The sequence below is a fragment of the Python bivittatus genome, unplaced genomic scaffold (assembly GCF_059951505.1).
Source record: "Python bivittatus isolate LINGU-HERP-01145 unplaced genomic scaffold, Pbiv_v1 ctg000480_np1212, whole genome shotgun sequence".
Classification (NCBI taxonomy): Eukaryota; Metazoa; Chordata; class Lepidosauria; order Squamata; family Pythonidae; genus Python; species Python bivittatus.
The window spans coordinates 93,919,734-93,944,424 of record NW_028277075.1 but is presented as its reverse complement, the minus strand read 5'-3'; the positions used below and the strand labels follow the sequence as shown (position 1 = coordinate 93,944,424).

General features: G+C 36.8%; 1 protein-coding gene across 3 annotated transcripts in view; it reads left to right on the top strand.

Annotated features, from left to right (window-relative positions):
* The window catches only part of QTMAN (queuosine-tRNA mannosyltransferase), a 268,381-nt gene that overhangs the window by 105,543 nt on the left and 138,147 nt on the right, over positions 1 to 24,691 (top strand). For all 3 annotated transcript variants that reach the window (XR_015797231.1, XR_015797230.1, XM_025174913.2), the window contains exons 3-4: positions 16,118 to 16,285; positions 21,667 to 21,840. Coding sequence is in view for 1 of the 3 variants with exons in the window: in XM_025174913.2 (XP_025030681.1) it covers positions 16,118 to 16,285; positions 21,667 to 21,840 (342 nt within the window). In the remaining 2 variants the exon portion in view is untranslated. The remainder of the gene's footprint in view (positions 1 to 16,117; positions 16,286 to 21,666; positions 21,841 to 24,691) is intronic.

Here is a 24,691-nt window from a genome sequence, read left to right as displayed (position 1 = left end):
GTGAAATAAGTGTGTGTATGCAATCCTTTTTTTTTTTAATTAGGACCAAAGTACTAAAAGATAGCAATACTTTTTGTCATACTACTCAATCTTTCCTCAGTTAAGAAATAATATGGAGATGGAGAGCTAGCCTTTTGAGGAACACATCATAAGAACCTTTAATATTTTTTTTTAATGTAACAGTCTAATATTACATGCTTAAAATTATTTTTGCCAAGACGTATTTTTATCTTTTCCTTCCCTCTGACGTGGCAACCTATTTAGGGTTTTTTTTTGGTTAGAGAGAGATTGAGAGCGTGAAAGAGATTCTTTAATCAGATTAGGTTCAAGGAAATTGATAGCTATCTGTTTGGCTCATGTCTTCTGCTGCTGTTCTTTTTTAGTTACAGGACAGTTGCAGGCTTAAAATCTTTTAAAACACACTTGCCCAAATTACAGGACAAGTACAGATTATATTATATAAGCTGCACATTTTTGTGCTAATGGTTCTCTATATAGAAACTATTATGTATAATTATATGTTCCATAATTATATTGTAAATTAAAAAAAAACCCCATATCTTCAGTTATTAATTTTAGTGAAATAACTCTTTCTAACAAAACTAAAACACAGAGAACACTTGATACTGATGAATTCCCTTAAATAAAGGATTTGAATGGGACAGTATATTATTTAGAGTCTTTTACATATTTAATTTTTTCCTATATTTGTACAGTATATCATATAGAAGCAAATCAAATAAGAGTAAAAACGTAATAGTCCTTTTTGCCAACTTCCATCCTGAAAGCTGATCGTTCAGCATGACCAGGTCAGTATAGTTAGGCTAAGTGTCTTCTCTGGCATTGGAAACTTATAGAAACTGTACAGCACTGGAACCATTCTACATAAATATTATATATGTTTGGTAGTACGTCAAACACAAGCATAGACCCTTCAAAATCCCAATAAAGATACTCTCTAATTTTAGGAATGACTGGGTGAAGAATGCTCCCTCTTTATATGGTTAAGCGGCTTCCAAACAGGTGTCATCACAGCATCACACATTATGATTACCACTTTTTTCCTCCTGTATGAAGAGTAGGAAGAATGTAATCAGTAAAAAAATTCTGAAAGGTAGCATCTTACAGTACCTGTCATATCAGGACATTACAGTCCCTGGTAAAAATTTGTCAAAACTATATATAATGATGAAATCTAGTTTCTATGAATACTTCAGCATTCTCGGACTTTGATTCATTCTAAGAATATTTCAGCATTCTAGCAGAGCAAGCTTAGTTAAAGTGAAATGCTGGTGTGTGTGATTTTTACATGCTACAATATTTGTAGTATACCATTATTTACTCAAATTGTGTGGAATAATGCTTTATAATGCTCCAGTTTTTCTCAACATTATGAATTTTTCCCAACTGTTAGACTTTATATTGCAATATTTATTGAACTCCCTGTAGAGTAATTAAAGAGCTGTAAGTAAATCTGTGCTACTTAAATTTAAAGATTTGATTGGATTATGTAAGATTTCTTACAATGTGGTATCTAAAGTGTTGTGCATTGCTGTAATTGCATGGGACTTGTTTGTCAACTACTTTCCTGTGTTCATGAAATTAACTTTTAAACTTTTTTAAAAATAAAAAGTCGGGAATTGTATTAAAGTACACTAAGAAAAACTGTTTTCCCCTGGAATACTGACGATATTTAGTAGGCATACTCCTGTATCACTGGTAGAGTTGGATTGGAACATCAAAATAAATAAGCTTGGGATAAAAATGTAAAGTCTCCTTCAGGTACCATAAAAATAAAAAACAAATTAGATTTGAACTTTTTAGATGAGGATGACACCTTTTAAAAAGGAGATAACAATAATATTCAGTGTTGTTGAATATTTCTAGGTGGAAACTGTTGAATCTGCAGGTTAATTATGGACCTGTAAAATCTGGCTATTTAAAATAAATTAAAAGGAAAATGTAGATTAGGAAACTATAAAGATCTGAGAGAAAGGTCCCTTAGCTGAGGTTCATGTATGAAAAGTATAACCAAAAGTGCCTGTATACAGCTAATTCCAGCCATATTTACACAATGTGGAATCCGTGGCATCTCTGAAGCAATAAACAAGAATGTTGGATAGCCTTATATAATAAGAATAAAGTTTAAATTTGATACATTTATTGTCCCAGACACCTTGATCACTCATACATAAAGTTCTGGTTGAAATGTGGATGTGTCCAAATTTTAAATATTAATACAGTATTTCAGTACTGTAAAAGAAAGTAATCTAAAGCCCAGATGAAATGGAATGTGAGAGTGGGTGGAATTCTAGACATACTTTAGTTTGCAAAGGTACAAGCAAACATATGTACATATAGTGAATACAAACATTATTTACTAATAAGATAACTTGACCATTGTCATTATATAACTCTATTTTTTCATGAAGATTCTGTAGATTCTAGTATCTCTTTCGTATACTTTTGAACCCACTATAATGACAATTGTATAATAATGACTGGTCCCACTGCTTTTATTGATCACATTTGATTAAAATACAGCACATTTTCCCTGGGAAAAAAGAATTAGGCAATCAAAGCAATTAGCTTTAATTTTGTCTTAATTTAACTATAATAAAAGTAGGAAAACTAATGTCATGAGAACCCATTTATGGCCTATGAAACAATTGCACTGATAGTACAGCATGATAGTAGAAACCTATAGATGCAAAGCAACTTTACAGAAGTTTGGTTCTATAGTTTAAATGCATTTTGATTGTTTTTATTTTGTAAAATGTACTATATTTACCTTGTTCAGGAGAAGGTCTGTCTATGTGATGGCTAAGAGTCAACACTGACTTGATGCCACATAAACCATTGCCTGTCTGGCTCAATATCCTTTTTATTTTTCCTTTTAAAAAAAAAAAGTAACCAACTATATATATACAACTTTTATCTTTAGTGATGGTGTTGTTATAATAGGAAGCCTGACTTAAAATAGTCTTCCTGGCTTATTAAAATCTTTCATTACTTGGCAGTGTTTTGTTTTGTTTTGTTTTGTTTTTGGGTACGTGGTTCTTGAAGATTGTTGAAGCTTAAATGGCTCAGTACTTATCATGCAAATCATCCGTACACTGTTGATGTACAGTGGCTGACTGAGAGGCCGTATGTATGGCTTATGGGCCAACCACATGAAAAGAGTAATTTAAAGACCATATGAGCTAAAGCTGCTCTAAGTTAGGCTGATGTGTGATCTTCAAAGGTTATTGAATAGCATCCTTATTTAAAATGCGAAGTGATTTTATTAATAACACCTGAAGTGAGTTATTCAGGGAGGAAACAGAGAGGTACATGATGTTAAATGTATACCATATTTAACACATGGAGTAAAGATTATTTTGCATTTGGATGTTTGTGTCCTGATATATTTACATGCTTCTTTGAAAGATGTGAAAGTAGTGAACCATTCATTGTGTTTGTGAATCTTCAAGGAAGTAGAAGTCTGATGAGATTCAACCTGTACTGGAATCTGTGCCTACCATGTTGTGGACAATGTATACAAATCTAACCTACTAAAACTAGTAAATGTGGGGCTATTTTGTGCTCAACCTTTTGAAATAGTTGAAGTCCATAAGGAAAATCCATTTTACCATATTTATAAAAAATATAGTTCAACTGAAGTCTAACATTATCTTTTTCAGTTCTGATGTTTATGATGATTTACTTTTTCCAAATGGAAGTTAACATACTGAAAGATGTTCAGTACAGAATACAAGTTAGGCGTGTTATAATTTGTCAAGACAGTTAAGTTTGTCCAACTTCAAGTGATTAGGATTTTCCAAACTTGTTTATTACAGTACTGAATGGAGAAGATAGTTAGTTTTTGCTGTTTACAGTGTTCCTCATTGATAAACTATAAGGTATCAAACATATTACATTATGTATGAATCTATGAATGTGCTGGTTGAAATAAAACAGTGATCACACAATTTTGCTTAGAATATATATTTTGTTTTTGGTAACCTCACTCTTTTTGGTTGGTTGTTAAAGTATTTTATGAAACTGCTGATTTCACTAGGCAGGAAATTGTATGTTGCGTATAAAGGAGAAGAGAGGGATTGGAAGCAGTATAATTTGTTACATTAAAAATAATTCTTAAAAGATATAGCATAAACTATAGTCAATAATAAGATGTTATTTTAGCCACTTGTTACTGTAGGAATTAATACAATTATGACAAAATTGTAATAGCATCTCTAAAAAAAGCTTCCATTGTTTTTCAGAGAGCTTTGTCTTTGAATATCCCAAGATTTTGTGTGTGTATTTTATCTAATACCATTCAGCTATAGGTTCATCCCTGAAACAGTACTAGATATATATCTGTTACAATATTGTTGGCCTGTGATGCATTTTCACCATTTTCCTATTAACAAACTCCATGTTACCTAATATTGATAAACCTGTGATAGGCATCCTTCACCTACACAATTAGAACTTCCTCAGCAATGTGTCCACATGGCAACAGTTTGAACAAACAAGCATTCTCTTCCTCTCCTTTCACATGTTATATTTTGGCACGTAATAGAAGCAGGTAGCATATCTACTACCTGCTGTTGAAAGTGTTGAAGATACTGAATTATTTATTCTCTCTCTCTGCACCATCCAAAACCGTTTTGGATAGTTTGACACATCTCGGTCTTCCATATGGATACTTCATGGTGACAGAATTGCCAGCTGCTCAGTCTCAGATTTTCAAGGACTGACTGAGCCTTTTCGAGAGAATCCTGTTCTCTTCCCCCCTCCTCCCCTGCACTTCCCCACTGTCAAATGTACCTTGTTCCTGTGTAGTTGGGTATACTGGTTTTGTCATTAGCCATTTAGAGGGGAATGCCAGTTTCAGTTTGGTTTATTGCAATGAAAAGGTTCAAACACTCTAAAGTATATATTTTTTTAAGAAAAAGTAGTATGTCTTCAAAGAGAATAAAAAGTTGCAATAACTATTGATTACAAAATACAGGACTTCTGATTTGAATGTAGATTATTACTCCTAAATACGTGTGACCTCCTAGTCCAACCTTCAGATAGAGAGAACCTCCCATAATTCCCAGCCAAAATGCTGGCAGAATGATATTAGAATTAATTCCAATAGTTCTGCAAGACGCTATATTGAGATAAGTTATGGTTTGAACATACCTCACTGATTTATTTCATTTTTCTTCAAGTAGCAAAATCAGAATGGTAAGTCTGATTTTTTTTAAGATTAAATACAAGAATACTCTGTATTTTAAAAAATATTTTCAGTTATATACACTTTTTCAAAATGATTCAGTGTATCTAATGTGTCTTGGAGAAATATCTGAAATGAGCAATGTACTGAACAGTAAAGGATACCCAACATTTCCCTAGTTAATGTGCTTCAGAGATAAATTTGAATAATGGTAGCACACATATCCGTGTGTGTGTGTGTGTGTGTGTGTGTGTGTGTGTGTATAAAATCCCCTCTCACTCCTATGTGACTTCCTCAATCTCGGGCTCTACCAGAGGCCTGGGAGTTTGAGGGTTCTGCGCAGTATCTTACCTGTTCCTAGCACTGCACTCTTCTGGACAGAGAGCTCTGATGTCGTTCCTGGGATCTGTTGGAGCCACTCTCCCAGCTTAGGAGTCACGGCCCCGAGTGCTCCTACCACCACTGAAACCACTTTGGCCTTGACTTTCCACATCCTCTCTATTTCCTCCTTCACGCCCTGGTACTTCTCCAGCTTCTTATGCTCCTTCTTCCTGATGTTGCTATCACTTGGCACTGCTACATCTATCACTACTGCTGTCTTCCGGTCTTTGTCTACTACCACGATGTCTGGTTGATTGGCCAGTACCTGCCTGTCCATCTGGATCTGGAAGTCCCACAGGATCTTAGCCCTGTTATTCTCCACGACCTTCTGTGGAATCTCCCATCTGGACTTGGGGGGGGGTCTACCCCATATACTGTGCAGATGTTCCTGTACACAATGCCAGCTACTTGGTTGTGCTGTTCAGTATATGCTGTTCCTGCCTCGATCTTACACTCTGCCACTGTGTGTTGGACTGTCTCTGAGGCCTCTCTGCACAATCTGCACCTTGGGTCCTGTCTAGTGTGGTAGACCCCTGCTTCTGTGGATCTGGTGCTTAGTGCCTGTTCTTATGCTGCTGTGATCACTGACTCAGTGCTGTGTTTTAGTCCAGCCCTTTCCAGCCACTGGTAGGATTTCCCAATGTCAGCCACCTCAGCTATCTGTTGATGGTACATCCCATGCAGGGGCTTGTCTTGCCATGGCACTTCCTCCACTTGAACTTCCTCCCTGCTGCTGCCTCAGGCATTCTCTCAGCAGCTCATCTTTGGGTGCCATCTTACTGATGTACTCCTGGATACTCCGGGTTTCATCCAGGACAGTGGCTTTGACACTCATTAGACCCCACCTGCCCTCTTTGTGGCTGGTGTACAATCTCTGGGTGTTGGACTTGGGGTGGAAACCTCCGTACCTTGTGAGGAGCTTCCGGGTCTTCACATCGGCAGCCTCCATGTCTTCCTTTGTCCAGCTCACTATACTGCTTTTTTTCATAACAGTTTTTTCTTGCTGTTCATACTTAGCTCTTCTAATAGGGAGATTTTTTGGGGATTTATGCATGGTTCAGCTTACTTTGATAAAGAAGACCTGACTTGATCTCATGATGGATGAAAGTACCTGTACAAAGTGCAGTCATTGGTTGGAAATGAAGCTTACTCTGCTCAGTGTGGCTGGTGGTCCAGTAAATGGGCAGAGTTTCAGTCTTTCATCTTGCATACATGATGTTTATTCATGGAAAGTATGTGCCTGAATCTGTGCACTAGATGCTGCTTTTGTGACAGTGAGATAATGCATTTGCATTGGCAGATGATTTGTGCTTTCTCTCAGCAGTAGCAGTAATAATAATAATAATGTCACTATGCCTATTTAGTGTCTCCTGTGTGATAGAAATAAGGAGAGTTATATAGTAGCTCATGAGGAATCTTCAGGTATAAAATAATGTGTATCTGTCAGTAATTAATTGGGGCTGAAAGCTACAAAGGGAGGATAAAATTGTTGCCTTACTCCACATAAAATCGAGGTAGCTTGACTTAAGTTGCCTAAAAATAAAAGCAGCTTTTCAAGGCTTTTTTGTCAAACCTAAGAAGTCTGTCTCACAAATCTTTCAATACTTCATAACAGTACAGCTTAATATAAAATACTTATCCAATTAGCACTTTGGACTTGCTCTTGGAAGGCAGTATCAAGCCTGTACTGTAGATTTAGCACCAGATCTAAGTTGCTACTCTGCACTCCTAATGAGTATAATGATTTTATCAATTTTATACGAGTTGAATTGAATATTGTAATCTTATTTGCATGCAACCTCAAAATTTCTTCTGGTGCAGTTACTCTGCCTGAATCACTCCATGGAAAGATAATAGGTTTATCAGTTTTCAGTTCCCTGCACAATATCACAGGTTCTGTAGGAATGGTTGGCGGAGATCTTTAATCTCTAAACTGTTACAGTGTGATAGAAATATGAAAGCTGTGGGTTAACTTTATATTCTGTTATACTTCTGTGTACATATAATATAATCACTGTTTCAATCATGACGAGAGTAAAGATGATCAAGGAAAAGTGGGAGATGGATTCATGTATCTTATTAATCTAGGGATTGTTTAGCCATGGTTTATTGGAATAAACCACATTGGCTTGGTTTGCACAATAGACTAAGCTATGAACATGGTTTACAAACTACAGTGCTTGTTTTCATACTGCATACTATACCAGATCCATATAAACCATTTTGTAACTTAGCATGCTGCATGAATTCAGGCAGTCTTTTGTTGTTTCTGCTCCACATGCAAATCACACATGCATAAAAGGGATGTTTGATTTATTGGGTCTTTGAAGACTTTTAAAGGAGGGGAGGGGAGGAAGGAAGAGGAAATCTTTATTTCTATTAGTAGCAAAGCCCTTCCCTAAATTGTAGTTTTTAATCCGTGAGACAGCTGTCAGCAAACAGACTTTCTCCTCAAACTGTCCATTGACAAATGCTCTGAAGTACTCTAAACTTGCCTTGAGAGAAATCATGGTGTTTTTTGTTTTGGTTGATAAAGGTGTTAGAAGGTTTTGTGGACTTTCTTGAATGAAAACAGAATTGGGTGATGACTTTGAAAACATTTTATGTAGCAACTCCATGAGGTTGGGTTTTTCTCCTTAAGCAAAAAGTGTCAAGTTGACACCACCAAGGGGGGAAAAATGAAACTGTAACGACTGAAGGATACTTGGCTGTGGTTCAACTGAATAAAATGGAGCATCACATTCTGTAGGAGTTTTACCTGAATATGGGAAGCTTTAAACAAGTGTTGCAAAGAAATGCTCAGCTCACTTATGAATTATGATGAGCAACCTCTTCACTTCAGGGAGATCTGTAAAGAACCAGTTGCTCGAAGTACAGCACAGCATCTACTGCAGGAAACCCTTATTTGTGTGATCCTGAACACCACATTATCGAGCGACAGCTCATATGAATGTCTTTGCATGCTTAGCTCTTCATATGAAGGTTCCTTGCTGCAGTCAATCATACTGCACTCATGGAGGCCAGCTCTTCATAAAAGTCACCAGGTCAACTTTAGAGGGGGGACAAGCTGCTCACAGTTATGCACACAGTGACTGTAAACTTCTTCATAATGTTTGACCAACATTAGAGCCTGTAATTCAGAGCAGCTAATCAGTACAATTGCATTTTGTTTAATTATTTGCTGTATATAGTTGTGTACTGCTTTCAGTGCTAAAACATCTTGATTGTGGTGCTCTTGGTATATATGATGAGCTCTTTGTTACAATAAAAGTATATACCCCACAGTCACATGCCTCTCTCTTACTTGATTATTTAGTCAATTTACATCCCACCTTTATTTTGTACAACACAGCTCACGCAATGCTTTTCTTCACAACAACTCTGTGAAGTGGGTTGGGCTGAGAGAGAGTGACTGGCGCAAAGTTATCCAGCTGGCTTCCATGGTTAAGGGAAGACTAGGACTCACAGTTTTCTGGTTCCAACACGTTAACTACTACAAGAAAGGGTCTCTGGATGGAAATGGCAGTTTCCCACCTATCCTCTCCTTTTATATGAGAAGGGGGAGCAGGCGAGCATATACTGGCCCTCAGCTTCCCTTAGTATATTGAAATCATTGCTTCCTGAAATAATGGGACAAGGATGGCTTATCCATCAGCCCTTGGAAAAAAATTAAGCGAGATGAGAAAAAGTAGAGTGGCTCTTCTCACGCTTCTCGTGTTATCCACTAGCATTGGGAGGCAGGATGCATATGCGATTCCCTCACTACCTGAATAAAGGCTGTGCACAAGTATCTGTGCATCAGAATAAAAGAAGAAGCCTAATTTGGAACACAGGTTTGTTTTTGGTACAGAACATTTCTTTTGGTCTTTGCAGCCCCTGATTCTCTTGGGTTCAGAGAACAAAACATTACCAGTCCATTGAGAATGGCTGAATGTTTTCTGGCTCCTTATGTAAAGAAAATTGGCTAAATAAGCATTCAGGCATTTTCATATAATCAAATATGTATTAAATTGCTTTTTGGATAGAAAAGAACCCGGTTCACATTCTAAAATAAATGAATGATTTGCAATCCTAGATATTTACTAGTTATATATTACTATGTACATATAGTAATTACATTGAGAGGAAAAATATTTTTTCATAACAATTAATGTTTGTAAATGTTTATGGAAGTACATAACAAATATAACAAACACATGGACTAATTAAGATGAAAAGGATGACAACCCTTGTGGCTTGTTCTGAAAAATAAAGAACATTACAATGGTAAGACTTAATTATTTCTGTAAACATTTCAAATGACTTTCCATTTAAAAATGGAATTTCTAAAATAGTTTATATCTTCTGAACCTTTTTGACATTTGTACATGCCATGTCAAGGATAAATTATTTATTTATTTATGGATTTTAATATATTACCATTTATTACTGCATATCTTTGTTTGAATTTTTAAAGGCATTTATTATTGAGTCATAAATGAAAAGGCTTTTCCTTGTGGTTTTTACATTCATACATACATTCATGCAGTATAAAAACACATTGATTGAATATTAATATATAATTAATATTTTAGTATTAAGGTAAGTTTTCATTTATGTATCATGCACATATAATACTAGTTGTGAGATATATGCATATCATCCCATACATACACACACACACACACACAAACACAAGCACCACAATGAACAAAAGCAATAATTATATGGAACTTAAAAACCTGTAGTGGCTAAGGCATCAGGATAGAAACTGGAAGATGGTGAGTTCTAGTCCCACATTAGATATGAAAACCAACTGGGTGACTTTGGGCCAGTTGTACTCTCTCAGCTCTAAGGAGAAAACGATTGCAAAACACTTTCAAAAAATGTTGCTGATGTATAGTGCATTACTAAAGGTGTTGATAGACAGTGTGTATTCGTGGTGTATTCCCTCCCCACTCTGTCCTGCATGAAGCAATTAATGAATGTCCTGTGACTTCCATTTTAATAATATACCCAGTAACTGGCCTCAGAATATAAATTCTTTCCCTTTGGCTTGGTGAGAGATTGAAAGCTCTTGACACTCTACTTCTCACAGTGTAACTATGCTGAAAAGGTTCTTGGATAGGGGCTGGTAAAAGTATCAGAGCTTCCCAGTTCTCAATGAAGCCTGCAGTTATAGCTTTAAGCTCCTCTAGTTTCTTTCAACAGCATACTGGTTATGGTACCTTATACCTTTGGAGCAGTAAATGATGTAATATGATGACAGAAAGAAGTAGTTACAGATGAAAGAAAAGTTGAAGAACAAAAAGACCAAAGAATACCTGATCAAGAAATATCACCTAAAAACAAGGAAGATCAAAGAAGCACTGGAAATAATAAAGGAGCAAATAACAGCTATAGCCAAGAAGGTCAGCAGATACGAAGCTTGAATTGCCCATTATAGGCAGAATCTCCAATTTCAGTTGAATCAGAAACATCTCGACCAATCCATGAATGGAGAGACTGCAATGAACCAGGGAACACCTGACAAAGAAGAAACAGTGAAGTTCTGGGTGCAGCTATGGGACAACCCAAAGAAATACAACAAGAATGCAACTTGGATAAAGGAGGTAGATAAGAATAAAAAAGCTGGAATGAAAGAACTTGCAACAACAGCAGAATGGTGGAGAAAAGGCAAGGAAGATCAAGAATTGGTCAGCAGCAGGTGAAGATGAACTGCATAGTTTTTGGTTGAAACATCTGTCTGCTCTGCACCCACTCATTGCCAAGCAGTTTAACAACATACTGCAAGGAGGTGAAATTCAAGATTGGTTAACATCTGGCAAAACCTACCTGATAATGAAAGATCCAGCAAAAGGGGCAACACCAGGCAACTACAGGCCAATTACCTGCTTGCCAATAACTTTCAAATTGCTAACTGGTGTAGCTGATGCAGTCCAGCAGCATCTAGTTGAAAAGAAGCTCTTTCCATCTGAGCACAAAGGAAACCGCCCAAACAGCAGAGGGACAAAGATCAGTTCCTTGACAAGATGATTCTGGAAAACTGTAAGACAAGGAAGACCAACTTGAATGTAGCTTGGATTGATTACAAGAAGGCATTCGACTCCCTGCCACGTGATTGGATAATCAAGTGCTGAGAAATAACAGGAGCCAGAAGCTTTGTGCAAAGATCAGTGGCACAGTGGAAGACACAGTTGCTGGTCAATGGTGATAGACTTGGAGAGGTTAACATCGAGAGAAATCTTTCAAGGAGACTCACTATCACCACTACTGTTTGTCATTGCATTGATTCCTCTGTCAACAATACTGAACAAGTCAGGCCATGGCTATCAAACATCAAAAACATCTGCCAGGTTATCCCACCTCCTTTACATGGACAATCTGAAGCTGTATGGAAAAACACCATTTGAAATGGAATAGCTGCTCAACACTGTCCAAATATACAGCCAGGATAATGCGGTGGAGTTTGCACATGTGCCACCCTTACCATCAACAGAGGAAAAATAGTGAAAAGTGAAGGCATCAAGATGCCCAGTGGAAATAACATCAAGAGTCTGGATGAAGAAGATCACTATAAATACCTGGGCATCCTTCAGGCTGACAATATCAAGCACACTGAAGTCAAGAAGAAAGTTAGTAGTGAATACATAAGATGAAGAAGATGTTAGAGTCCAAACTCAGTGGAGGAAATACCATCAAGGCAATTAACACCTGGGCAGTTCCAGTCATTAGATATGATTCTGGGCTAGACTCAAGCTGAACTAAAAGCACTGGATAGGAAAACCAGAAATATAATGACAATGAATCATGACCTCCATCCATGCAGCGATGTTGACAGACTCTACTTACCAAGGAGCATAGGTGGGCATGGAACGTTACAAGTACATGAGACAGTTGAAGAAAAAAGGGCATTGGAAGAATATCTGAAGGACAGTGAAGAAGATGCACTGAAGCTAGTATACCATAAAGGCTTACTGAATACCAAAGAAACCAAACTGGCCTATAGGAAAGACCAAATAACAGCAAGACCTATCAATGGCTAAGAGCAGGAAAGTTGAAGAAAGAGAAAGAGGAGCTGATTCTGGCTGCACAAGACCAAGCCTTAAGAACAAATGCATATGAAGCCAGAACTGAGAAGACAGCAACAGACAGCAAATGCCGCCTCTGCCAAGAAGCTGAAGAAACAGTGGACCACCTAGTTAGCTGCTGCAAGAAGATCGCATAGACTGACTACAAACAATGGCATGACGAAGTAGCAACAAGGGTGCATTGGAATATCTGCAAGAAATACCATTTGCCTGCAGGCAAGAACTGGTGGGACCACAAAACAGACAAAGTAATAGAAAATGAAGAAACTGAAGTACTCTGGGACTTTAGAATTCAAACAGAAGCACCAACCACACAATACCTCAGACTTAACAATTGTTGATAAGAAAGACAAAAAAGTCTGGATAGTACACATTGTAATATCTGGACACAGCAGAATAGAAGAGAAAGAAGTGGAGAAAATCACAAAACATAAAGACCTGCAAATAGAAGTAGAACAACTATGGCAAAAGAAAGTAAAGATAGTACCAATAGTAATAGGTGCCTTGCGTGCAATCCCAAAACATCTGGAGCACCACTTGAAGACCATCGGCATTGACAAAATCACCATCAGTCAATTCCAAAAGGAAGCTTTACTTGGAACAGTTTATATCCTGTTACGATACCTTTAATATTATTATACAACAACTTCTGCCTATCCCAGGTCCTTGGAAAGGACTCAATAGGTGGACAAAAATGCCAAATCAAGTCTGAATATCTGGCTGACTGTGTGACCAACCATAATAATAATATACAGTGTAAAAACTAAGTGCAGCCAAAACCAAGAAGAGGCAAATAACTGGGTAACTGTAGTAGTAGTGAGGGTATTTCTCTCCATATAAGATTGGATTTGATATAGCCACCTAAACTGTGAAAAGATATGTTCCCATTAGTAAGGATGGAGTAAAGAGATTTCCAGAACATCACATGTGATCTTTTGGGGAATGTAGGCCCTGACAGATTAGGTTTAGTGCCACTCAGCTAGGAAAAACTACCCAGTAATAACTTTGTATTTGTATTGAATCTCGGTTTATTGGCTTTTATTCATTCTGGTGAATAAAAGAGCTGATTTTTTTAGCAAATTGCTTAATACCAGAAAGTCAAATCATTGAAGGAAATATGCAATGAAGGCTACTCCACAGAATCAGAGGGAGAGGAGCAATAATCAAAATACATGTTTAGGTATCTCATCATTCTTCAATAGTCTATTGGCAAAATGGGAAATCATTCCGCATAAACACCCATCTGTTTTAAAGATGACATTCTTCAGACCAAAGACAGATGAATGTGTATATAGGTTATGTGTATCTAATATATTTCATATGTGTCTAATGAATACAAGTCTGAAGCAGTTCATTTGCATATCATTTGGACCTCTCTGTATGTTCTAATTATGGACAAATTCTGGTTGCACTGAGAAACTCTGGCTGACTACGCCATTGTGAAGAAGATAGCATCATTTTGGGTTTATTATTTGGAACAGATGAACACTTAATAAATGTATGTGGGTTTTGCTAATGTGATATAGTGTATAGCACTGCATTGCATTATTAACATTTTGCAGCCTTGATCAGGTTAGATAAGAATAATGTTAACAGCAGTTTAACTCTACTCTTATTTTGTGAGATAACATGTTAATGATGTAGCTGTTTTAATTTAAATTTAACAGACAATCTAAATATAGGTTTTCCTTACAAAGACAAAAGTTGCAATTTAAAGCTCTTTGGTAGTCTAAAAACAGCTTAATTCTCTAGTAGCATAGCAATAAGTATTAATCCAGCTTATGCGGTGATTGCAGTATGTCATGTTTGTGAAAGATTGTCTAACTAGGCTTTCTCTTAGTTTTACTGTAGGTGTATGTGTGCTTGAGTCTGTATGTATACACCGTATGCAATTATTAAAATTGTAACATTTCTATGCTGAGACAAGCTGTTCATTTTAATTGATGTTTGAACAAGAGCAGAAATTACCACGTTTCCAATATTCTCAATATCACCTTGTCTCTTTACCTCCCATGTAGATTGTGGGAGAATAAAGCACACCTTATCAGCATTTTTTTCTTCATAAACTGAGGGCGCTGTAATCCAGATTCATTTCTCAGAGTCTAAGCTCTCTTTACTGATCGAGAAAACACTGTAACCTTTTCTCTGTTTTTCTAATGGTTGAAAGAGCAAGTGGAAGTCACTAGAATTGGTATGCCCAAGTCCATTTCTTGTGTTTTGGGGTGCAGTGAGGTTTACCCCAATAAGAAAATTGCATCTGAGTTTTTGGTTTCCATAGGATGCAGTGCTGTCTGGAGTTTTTGCAGGAGTTAAGTAAATTTGCCCCAAATGCTCAAAAAAAGAAAAAGGAAAAAAAGGGCTGCACTTTTCCTGCTCCTGATTTAGTTCATTAGGTGATGGAACTTCATTGTTAGATTTCTTCATCATACAAAGTCATCATTCTTCTAAATGAGAAAAAATGGATTGGACAAGAATGTAGGGTACAACCCTTCCTCCAGAAGCTAAGGATAATATAATTTAAGTTTGTGTCTATCTGTGACAAAGGAAACAAAGCTGGACAAACTGTAAAGTTTTTAAAAGTTATGCAGGGAAAGAATCTTTTGGGTTCCAATTTTCATTGGAAAACAGATTAGAGACTGCTGTTTTTAAAGCTGTGCCTCTGTTTATGCTCAGTCTCAACTCTACTTTTGTTCAAAGGAAACAGCATTAAAATATATTCATTCCTTGAATATATGGGGGGAGAGTTGCATTATCCAGCTATTAGTAAACAACATGTTACATATCTGAACTGTTGTTTAAACTCCATTGCAGCCAGTCAGATTTACCTTCTTAGTACTATTTGCAGCTGTACAAATCTCTTAAAAGGTTATGAACTGTCTTTCCTATTATTTAAAATCTCATAATAATAGATGGGAGGCTATGCAGGATATTTAATAAAAAAGGGAAAAGGAAATCTGAACACAAAAAATAAAAACCACACTAGTTATTGCATAAATCAAAAGGTTTTATGTCATAACATGAACATATGCCATACTGGCTTGTATATTGAATTTTAGTAGTTGGTTGCATAGAAAAGTGAAGTGTAATGAAACTGCAAGCAAAGTATTCCCCAGTCAGCCTTATCTTTGTTCCATTTGTCCTTCAGACATAGCTTTTCTTACATTTTTCAATAAAATCCATCCAGCTCTTTACTTTCATTTTTTTTTTTCACTTTGCATCTCTCTGTAACTGAGCTGAGAAAACCAATGAGATTCAGTGCTTTTCTACTTGAGTCCTTAGCTGTTTTTTAAGAGATCAAAACCTAGAATGCAGCTACATGGTATTAAGGCTTAGCCACTGATGTGTCCCTATAGAGGTAATGTTTTTCTTGTGGGGAGATGGGTGGGAGGGAAAGGGTGAAGGGTGACACTTTTGAACAGGCTTGTAGACAGTAAACACTACTTTCCTTGTTTCTTAGGATCCTCTTTGCAAGCTCAGTGCTTAACCTGACGGAACTTATTGCCCTTCGGCCTGACCTTGGCAAATTGAAAAAGATCCTTTACTTCCACGAGAACCAATTGACATATCCTGTCCAGAAATGTCAGGAAAGGGACTTCCAGTATGGATATAACCAGATTATTTCATGGTAGGTACATCACGTACCCTCTTGTGGTTAATTATTCTATCTTTTAAGTCACTTTCATTCATTCAAAATTTGTAGAACCCTAACCTTTTTCAAGGGATGGAGAGGAATGTACAGAATTCAATATCAAAATATCAGGTGAACTTACTTTCTACCAGCCAGATTGTAGAAAGAGAAGCATACCCAGATGCTATTGTTAGAATCATGTTGTACTCCAATAAATTGCATTAACTTTCAGTATGTACCTTCTTTGTAATATAGACAAGATTCTTTCACTTTGAAAGCACTTAACAAAGGGGCAGTTAATCAACACTGGCTTAGCAATAGTTTTTATTGCATTCAACTGAAATTAAAATAGGAGTATTCAAGGGAGTAAACAAAAATTAAAATATACGGTACCAGTGATATTTAGGGAGAGAGGGTAGTAAACATACCAGATGAATCCTTACGTTTCTTTCATTGTGTATTCACAGTTAGTGCAATAGTAAAACACCCAGACATTTAAAAGCGTGTGACCCTTTATATTGTTACTTAAAACAAACATATTTCTTGAATATAAGTTAATGAAAGAAGTTAGTAAGATTTTCACTGGAAAACTTTGTGATCAGGCAAAGTTTTGGAAACCTAAAGTAAAATTGGAAAACCGAATTTGCTTGAATTTGAATATTCGTGGTCTATTGCACCATTTTTTAAGGAGAATTATTATAAGTGTAGATTGAGCTCCAGATTAAAGCTAGATGTATAATATCTGCATCTTTGTGTTATCACTCAACTGAAAGATGAGCAGTGATTCCATATAGTTTAATTTTTTTTGTAGTGTCCATTCTGCTTTTGTTTACAAAATATTTCAGTTTTGTAATAGATGTATTCTGAAATATAATTAATTTGCTTTGCCTTAAAATTGTGCCTAAAAATAAATAGCAGTTGATGTAAAATCACTCTCAACTTAATTTCAGGAAGTACAGGTAGTTCTCACTTAACAACCACAATTGGGACCCACAACCCCATCACTAAGCAATGCGGTTGTTAAGTGAGACATCACATGACCATGACAGACTTACAACCTCACTTCCGCCGCAGTTGTTAAGCAAGTCACTGCAGGTCATTAAGCAAGACATCACATGACCGTCACTTGCAATTTTACTGCCAGCTTCTCCATTGCCTCTGCTTGTCGGAAGCTGACTGTGAAGCGCGCAAATGGCGGTCAGGTGACCATGGGACTCTGACAGTCATAAATGTCCACTGGTTGTGAAGTGCCTGAATCTCAATCCCGTCGCTGCAGGGACACTGCAACAGTCGTAAGTGGGAGGACTGGTTGTAAAGTTACTTTTTCAGTGTTGTCATATCTTTGAACAATTGCTAAACATGGCAGTCATTAAGTGAGGACTATCTGTAATACAAATATCATGACATTTTTAAACTATTTATTCTTTGTTACTTTTAACAATGTGATCATTGTTGCTTTAAATGATGTAGCCTTTTAAATGATATGGTATTAAATGATTAATACTCAAATGTGTAACTTCAGTCTACAAACATATTAAAACTCCCATAATGTAGTAGACAAACACATAATTATAGTGGTGGATGGGGTAACATGGCGGATGTTGATAAAATGCTGAAGGCAGTAGTATTCTTAGCATCTTCTTAAGAAAATGGTTGACCAGAAAATAGATTATTATACATATTGACAATTGTTTAAGTCTAATTGTTAATAAGGCGACTGAAATAAACCTTAGATGGAACAGTGTTGGGATCTTGTTCTAAAAATATATTAGGTTCATTCCAGTATTAAAAATGACCTGATCTAAAAATTTAGAGTAGGTACTGTACCAAGGTCTAGTAGGGAAAGCTTATAATTCTAATGTTAAAGGAACCATCATGCCAGAAATCTACTCCCCACTGTGAAATCAGCATTGTGAGAGGTTCTCAAAATACTGACTCTGTTATGGGACACACAGAAGAAGACCATTCTTGTACTTACACTTGCTTCTCCTTTTATCTAACAGCTTTGACAGCTTATCATAGGTGTGAAAACTATTTGCTCCTGAGCTTCTAATTCTACATACAACATTCTGTAAACCCCAGACTTACTTGATTGTCTGCTTTATCCAGCCAAGTGGTAAGAAGCCCTTTATCAGAAATCAGGAACAAAGGCGATGACAGTCTGTATTCATTCCATGGCTATGAAAGCTATGTGCAGAGTGGCTTCTGAAACATTCATGGATTCCTAGACTGAAATCATAATTTCTGAGACAGAGGATGTTATTAACAGGCAATGCATCTTCTTGGTTCGAGACAAAACAATCAAGAAAGGATTTTTGGAGCTTTCCATGAACCCTGGTTGTCATCTTTGTTTATTCTCAGCCCCTTCATCCTACAAAAGTCTAACTGGCAAAAGGAGATGTTAGTTCTCCTTTCCATCCATCCTTCATGCATTTCTGTAAATGATAATCCACAAAAAGGAGCCTTGTTTTACCTGTTTCTTTCTTAATTTTGTATTTTTAGAACCCTACATACTAAAAACTCAGCCAATGTTAAAATGCCTCAGGGAATATCCATTTATTTACTTAGATTAGATTAGATTTAGGTGCCGCTGTACTCCAAAATGACTCTGGGCAGCTTACAATAATAAAGTGAGTAGACATCTCTTGACCAGCAGAACCACAAAATCACAGCAACTTAAGTCAGAGGATGGCCTGAATGGCAGAGGCTTTCCCATATTGAATAAAACATGCTGTGCCATGCCTACTATCCTCTATCCTATGTAGTAATGGAACATCAAGCATGAAGATAAAATATAAATATAGAATGTTCCAAGTGACTTTTCTTCCATTTAATTCAACATATGGCAACCTGGTCCCCTCCAGTGCATTGTGTCTACAACTGTTGTCAGCCTCAGCTAGGTGGTTTGCCCAAAATACATGGAGCATGCCAGCTTGGAGAAGGTTGACTTAGGACTTAATGAAGTGCACTCCCAATACTATCCTTTTAAAAACGTAAATTGTTGTCATGATTTCATTTGGAGGGAACTCTATTTATTCTAGCTGGAATGACTATCTACCGCTCCTCCAAGTTTTTAAATCTGCCAAGAAGACAAGCTTCTGAACAAGAATTCTGGATCAGAAAGGAATTATGGTTTCATAGTTCATGGCTGATAGAAGAAGAGAAGATACAAATACTACCCCTATCAGGATCTCAAGGCAATTTAAGTGGGAAGGAAGAAAATCCCTAACAAGTGGCGAACCACATTTCACTGGTTTTAAAGAAAATGCACTGGCTACTAATATACATCTAGACCAAATTCAAAGTGTTAGTTAGGTTTCAAGCTTCAGACCTTAGCATTTAGAGGTCCCTTGTATGTACTAGTGGGACCACTAACTAGGGAGGAATATGAAAGAGCTTTCTTAGCTGTGGCATCACAGTTTTGGTGAGGGGCATGAACTTAGATTTTTTTTAAAAAGTGCCCTCACAACTGAATTGGAAACTAAGTAATACCCAAAATCTGAATAATATAGCATTATATAGCACAACCAATGGAATTCAAAATTCACTCTCATTTTCCCTATGGATGTTTGCATGTTAAACCCATGACTTCATTTGATGAGAATATGGGAGATTTCTTAGAAAAAAATATATATTATATAGAATCTGCTTTTCTTCCATCAAGGGATGCTAAGTATACATATGTTATTTATTTATTTTTCTTTTAATTTACTACATTTTAGTGCTCAGAATTCTATTTTGGCACTCATCTACAAGCTATAGACCATAATGTAGGTTTGTTTGTTTTTTTTTAAAAAAAATGAGTGAGGCAAAAATGAATGCCTGTCATGAAGTTGTCTCCCAGTAAAGAGCAATAGAAAGAGGTCGGCTCAATAGTTGTCTTAGTTGAAAGAAAGCATGTTGCTAAAAATTAACTGTTTGGGAAAATACAAGATTTCAGAAAATTGTTCCACTCCAGTTGTGGAGCTGAAAAGGAACAGAGATCTCTGGGCATATTTTCTTACTTTTCCTACTGACTACTATTGCTCTTTGGGAGTTGCAGTTTTCTTTATTGACTATGAAGCAGTGAGAATTATGAGGAGGAATGACTTTAACCCTGTGCTGTTAGTTTAAGTGGGAGAAATGTGTAAGTGGAGAAAAGAATGGTAGAAGTGCAGGACTAGAAGTAACCACCTCCTCCATCAGTAATATAACAGTAACTCATGTAAAAGTCCATAGATGTTGAAGGGGCAAATATAAAATCTGAATATTGCAGTACAATTTTATTCTGTACAATTTGCAGTTCAGTTCCTGTGCATGTGAACACTTCACGTTTATTGGTCTATTCCTTCTCTGTTATAGAAGTTGTGATCAGTATTGTATGTGTCAAGGTAGGGTGGAAATACCAGAGGCAGATATCTTGTCCCTGAAGTTATAGAATGGCACACCAATAACATTAAATTGGCATTTTTTTTTCTTAATTTGAATTACAGGATTATATTCATGTGAGTATGGGTCATAATTCTAAGATCAACATTTCTTTTTATTAGTTGAAAAAGTTTTTACTTTTAAGAGGACAAATTGTGCTGAGAAAATGCGTGTATCTATTTTTGCATTCATATTTATTGTTATGAATTATTTTAGCTGTAAATAATTTTAGCTGTAAACGTCCTTTGTCCTTTAAGTACATATTAACATGTTTAGGCTAATTTAAAAGAATAGTTAACCCCTTTTGTTCATCTTGGAGATGTTTATGATTCGTTTAAGTTCACAGTATAATACATTTGTTAAGAAAGTAAAATCTGAGAACCCTCAAATTGCAAACCTGTCTTTCCTTTGAAGGCACAAGTTCATATAGTGATCTCTATAAAAAATGTGGACAAAAAGTATATGTGATACTCTGAACATATAGAGTATAGACTGTACAAAATTGGGTTGGATCCAGAGAATTTTGAGCAGAAGGGGAGAAATGTATTTGTGCTCTTCCATTAATCCTTCCATGAAAGAATTAATGAAAGATTTCATGATATAATGTTTGCATTTCACCATAAGAAATGTGAATAAGATGAAGCTGTAATATGAGATCTCCGGCAGGTGATTAATATGTCGTGAAAGCAAATTCTGGTTGCTGGTGATCACACATCACTTGGATGTACAGCAGAATCACTGGGAGGAAAGAAAAAAGACTCCTACCTCTAAGCAACCTCTAAGTTGCTGGTTTCCCAGTCTCATTAGCGGTGGAAAACCAGACTCTGTAATATGATCGTCCTTAGGGAAAGGTCCAAAACGTATGGACCCTCAGTTGCCTACCCTAGGCCTAGTGAAAGGGCAGCTTTACATCCAACCAATTAAGTTCTATGCATTATTCATTGTCAACAATTTTCTCTCTCTTTTGTTAGTTTGGTAGCTGACATTGTGGTGTTCAACTCTGCCTACAATATGGAGTCATTTCTAACATCAATTGGGAAATTTATGAAGATGATGCCTGACCACAGACCCAAGCATCTGGAAAAGCTAATCAGGCCAAAGTGCCAAGTCCTTTACTTTCCACTAAAGTTCCCAGATGTGAGCAGGTTAGTACCTTTCTACCACCTTCTCCAATTGGTGTCATGTATTGCTGCACTTCATTTTCACCATTACCATTATCATGGCAACTCAAAGAAATATATTTCGTTCCAAAATATTTTTTGAGGCAGAGCTGAGAAACTCTAGAACACAGAAAATATCAAGCCAGGGCAATTTGTAACCAATAATAGAGATGGAAGAAAAGGAAAGAAATTAGAGTGAAAAAATAATGACTGCTGGAAGAAAAATTACAACTTCTCTGTGAAAAAATATTTAAAAACATGTTTTTATATATTTGTTGATTTAGAGAAAGCATATGGTAAGTGAATAGGATTAATTTATGGAAAGTTTGTGTGAAGAATGTTGTTTGCTGAATACTGTATGAATGATAAATGGAGGAAGTAAAGCATGCATGAGTATAAATGGAATGCTTACTGAATGGTTTACATTGATGAGGGAGTAAAAGAAGGATATGTAATGACCCTCCATTGTTTAATGCATGTATAGCCAAATGTTTAAGGAAAGCTTGTGATATTGAGGTAAGTTGATTGGATACATGAATGTACGTGTATTTTTGAGCACAAATGATGTCATGTTGTTAGTTGAGAATTCAAATACTTTGCAGTGAATGGTAAGTATGTTATATAATGCAGTGAGGAGAATGGATTTCAAAAAATAATGTATCAAAGACAAATAGATGAAATAAACAAACAAACAAACCTTGGTAGAAAATATATTTACAAAAGATGGGAAAATGGATGAAGAAATTTTTAAATGTTCAAATGTTGGTAGAAGGGTAATGGGTATTAAATGGTCTGTTGTGAGAATGAATGTTTGTTGAAAGAAGCAGTATAGGTTGTTTATAAAAGCTGCTTCTGTTTACAGGTAGTCCTCAGCTTACAACCATTCGTTTAATGACCGTTTGAAGTTATGGCAGCACTGAAAAAAGTGACTTATGACCAGTCCTCTCAGTTAAAACCATTCCAGAGTCCCTGTGGTCACGTGATCAAAATCTGGGCACTTGGCAACCGGCATGTATTTACGATGGTTGCACCATCCCAGGGACACATGATCACCATTTGCGATCTTCCCAAGGGGCTTCCAACAAGCAAAGTGAATGGGGGAAGCCATATCTGCTTAATGACCATGTGATTTACTTAGTGACTGATGGAAAAATGTAAAAATCAGGCACAACTCATTTAATGACCACATCACTTAGTGATGGAAGTTCTGGTCCCAATTGTGGTCATACGTCTAGGACTACCTGTACTTGGTTATATGGAAGCAAGAGTGGGGTATGCACGGAGGAAAATAAGAGGAAACTCAATGGATTTGAAATGGATTACTTAAGAAATGTGTGGGGAAAGAATAGATAGGGCCAGAATGAATGGGTGACAATAAAAGTTGATTGAATACAAAAGTGGCTGACCAGTAAAAAAGAATGCAATGAGGTAGTTTGGTCATATATAGAGAATAAATATAGAATGAATATATGAAGGAAGAGTGAATGGAAGAAGAAGAAGGGAATGAACTAGACAGTTGAATGGAGTTGATAGGATTCTCAAAAAGAGAGAGGTGAGCAGTTAATGGAAACAAAGACAGTTTACAAATATTAAAAAGTATGGAACGTTTATAGTGAATGGTCTCTATGTAAATGAATTTCAGCTATATTTCTTTTTTTCCCATTATTGCATATGTTTAATTTATTTGCATACTAATTCTTGAGGTCTTTTTATCCTTTGCATAACATTGATTTCCCAGAAGGGAATACTTTGATTGGTGTGTGTATATATTCCTCCTTTGCCAGTTTTGCATGTATGTACGCATGTATGTGTACGTATGTATGTGTATATATATGTATGTGTGTGTATATACACACATACACACACAAAATCGCCTCTCGCCCCTATGGGTGATATGTGTCTTCCTCAATCTCAGGTCCTCTACCTAAGGTCCAAGAGTTTATGGCTTCTGTGAAGTTTCTTAACTATTCCTAGCACTGCACTCTTCTGGGCAGAGAGCTCTGATGTTATTCTTCCCCAGCTTAGGAGTCACAGCACTGAGTGTTCCTACTACCACTGGGACCACTTTGGCTTTTATTTTCCATATCCTCTCTAGTTCCTCCTTCAGGTCCTGGGACTTCTCCAGCTTCTCATATTCCTTCCTCCTGATGTTGCTACCACTTGGCACTGCTACATCTATCACCACCGCTGTCTTCTGGTCCTTGTCTTCTACCATGATGTCTGGTTGATTGGCCAGTACTGCTTGTCTGTCTGTATCTGACAGAATCTTAGCCCTGTTATTCTCCACAACCTTCTGTGGAATCTCCCATCTGGATTTGGGAGGGTCTAGCCCATATACTGTACAGATGTTTCTATACACAAGGCCAGCTACTTGGTTCTGCCATTCAGTGTATCCTGTTGCTGCCTGCATCTTACACCCTGCCATTGTGTGTTGGATTGTCTCTGAGGCCTCTCTCCACAGTCTGCACCTTGGGTCCTGTCTAGTGTGGTAGACCCCGGCTTCTATGGATCTAGTGCTTAGTGCCTATTCTTGTGCTGCTATGATCAGTGCCTCAGTGCTGACTTTTAGTCCAGCTCTTTCCAGCCACTGGTAGGATTTCTCAATGTCAGCCACCTCAGCTATCTGTCAATGGTACATCCCATGCAGGGTCTTGCCTTGCCATGGTACTTCCTCTGCTTGAACTTCCTTCCATGTCTGCTGCTGTCTTAGACATTCTTACAGCATCTTACTACCATCTTACTACTATACTCCTGGATGCTCTGGGTTTCATCCAGGCCAGTGGCATTCACTAGACCCCGCCCACCCTCTTTGTATAATCTCTGGGTATTGAACTTG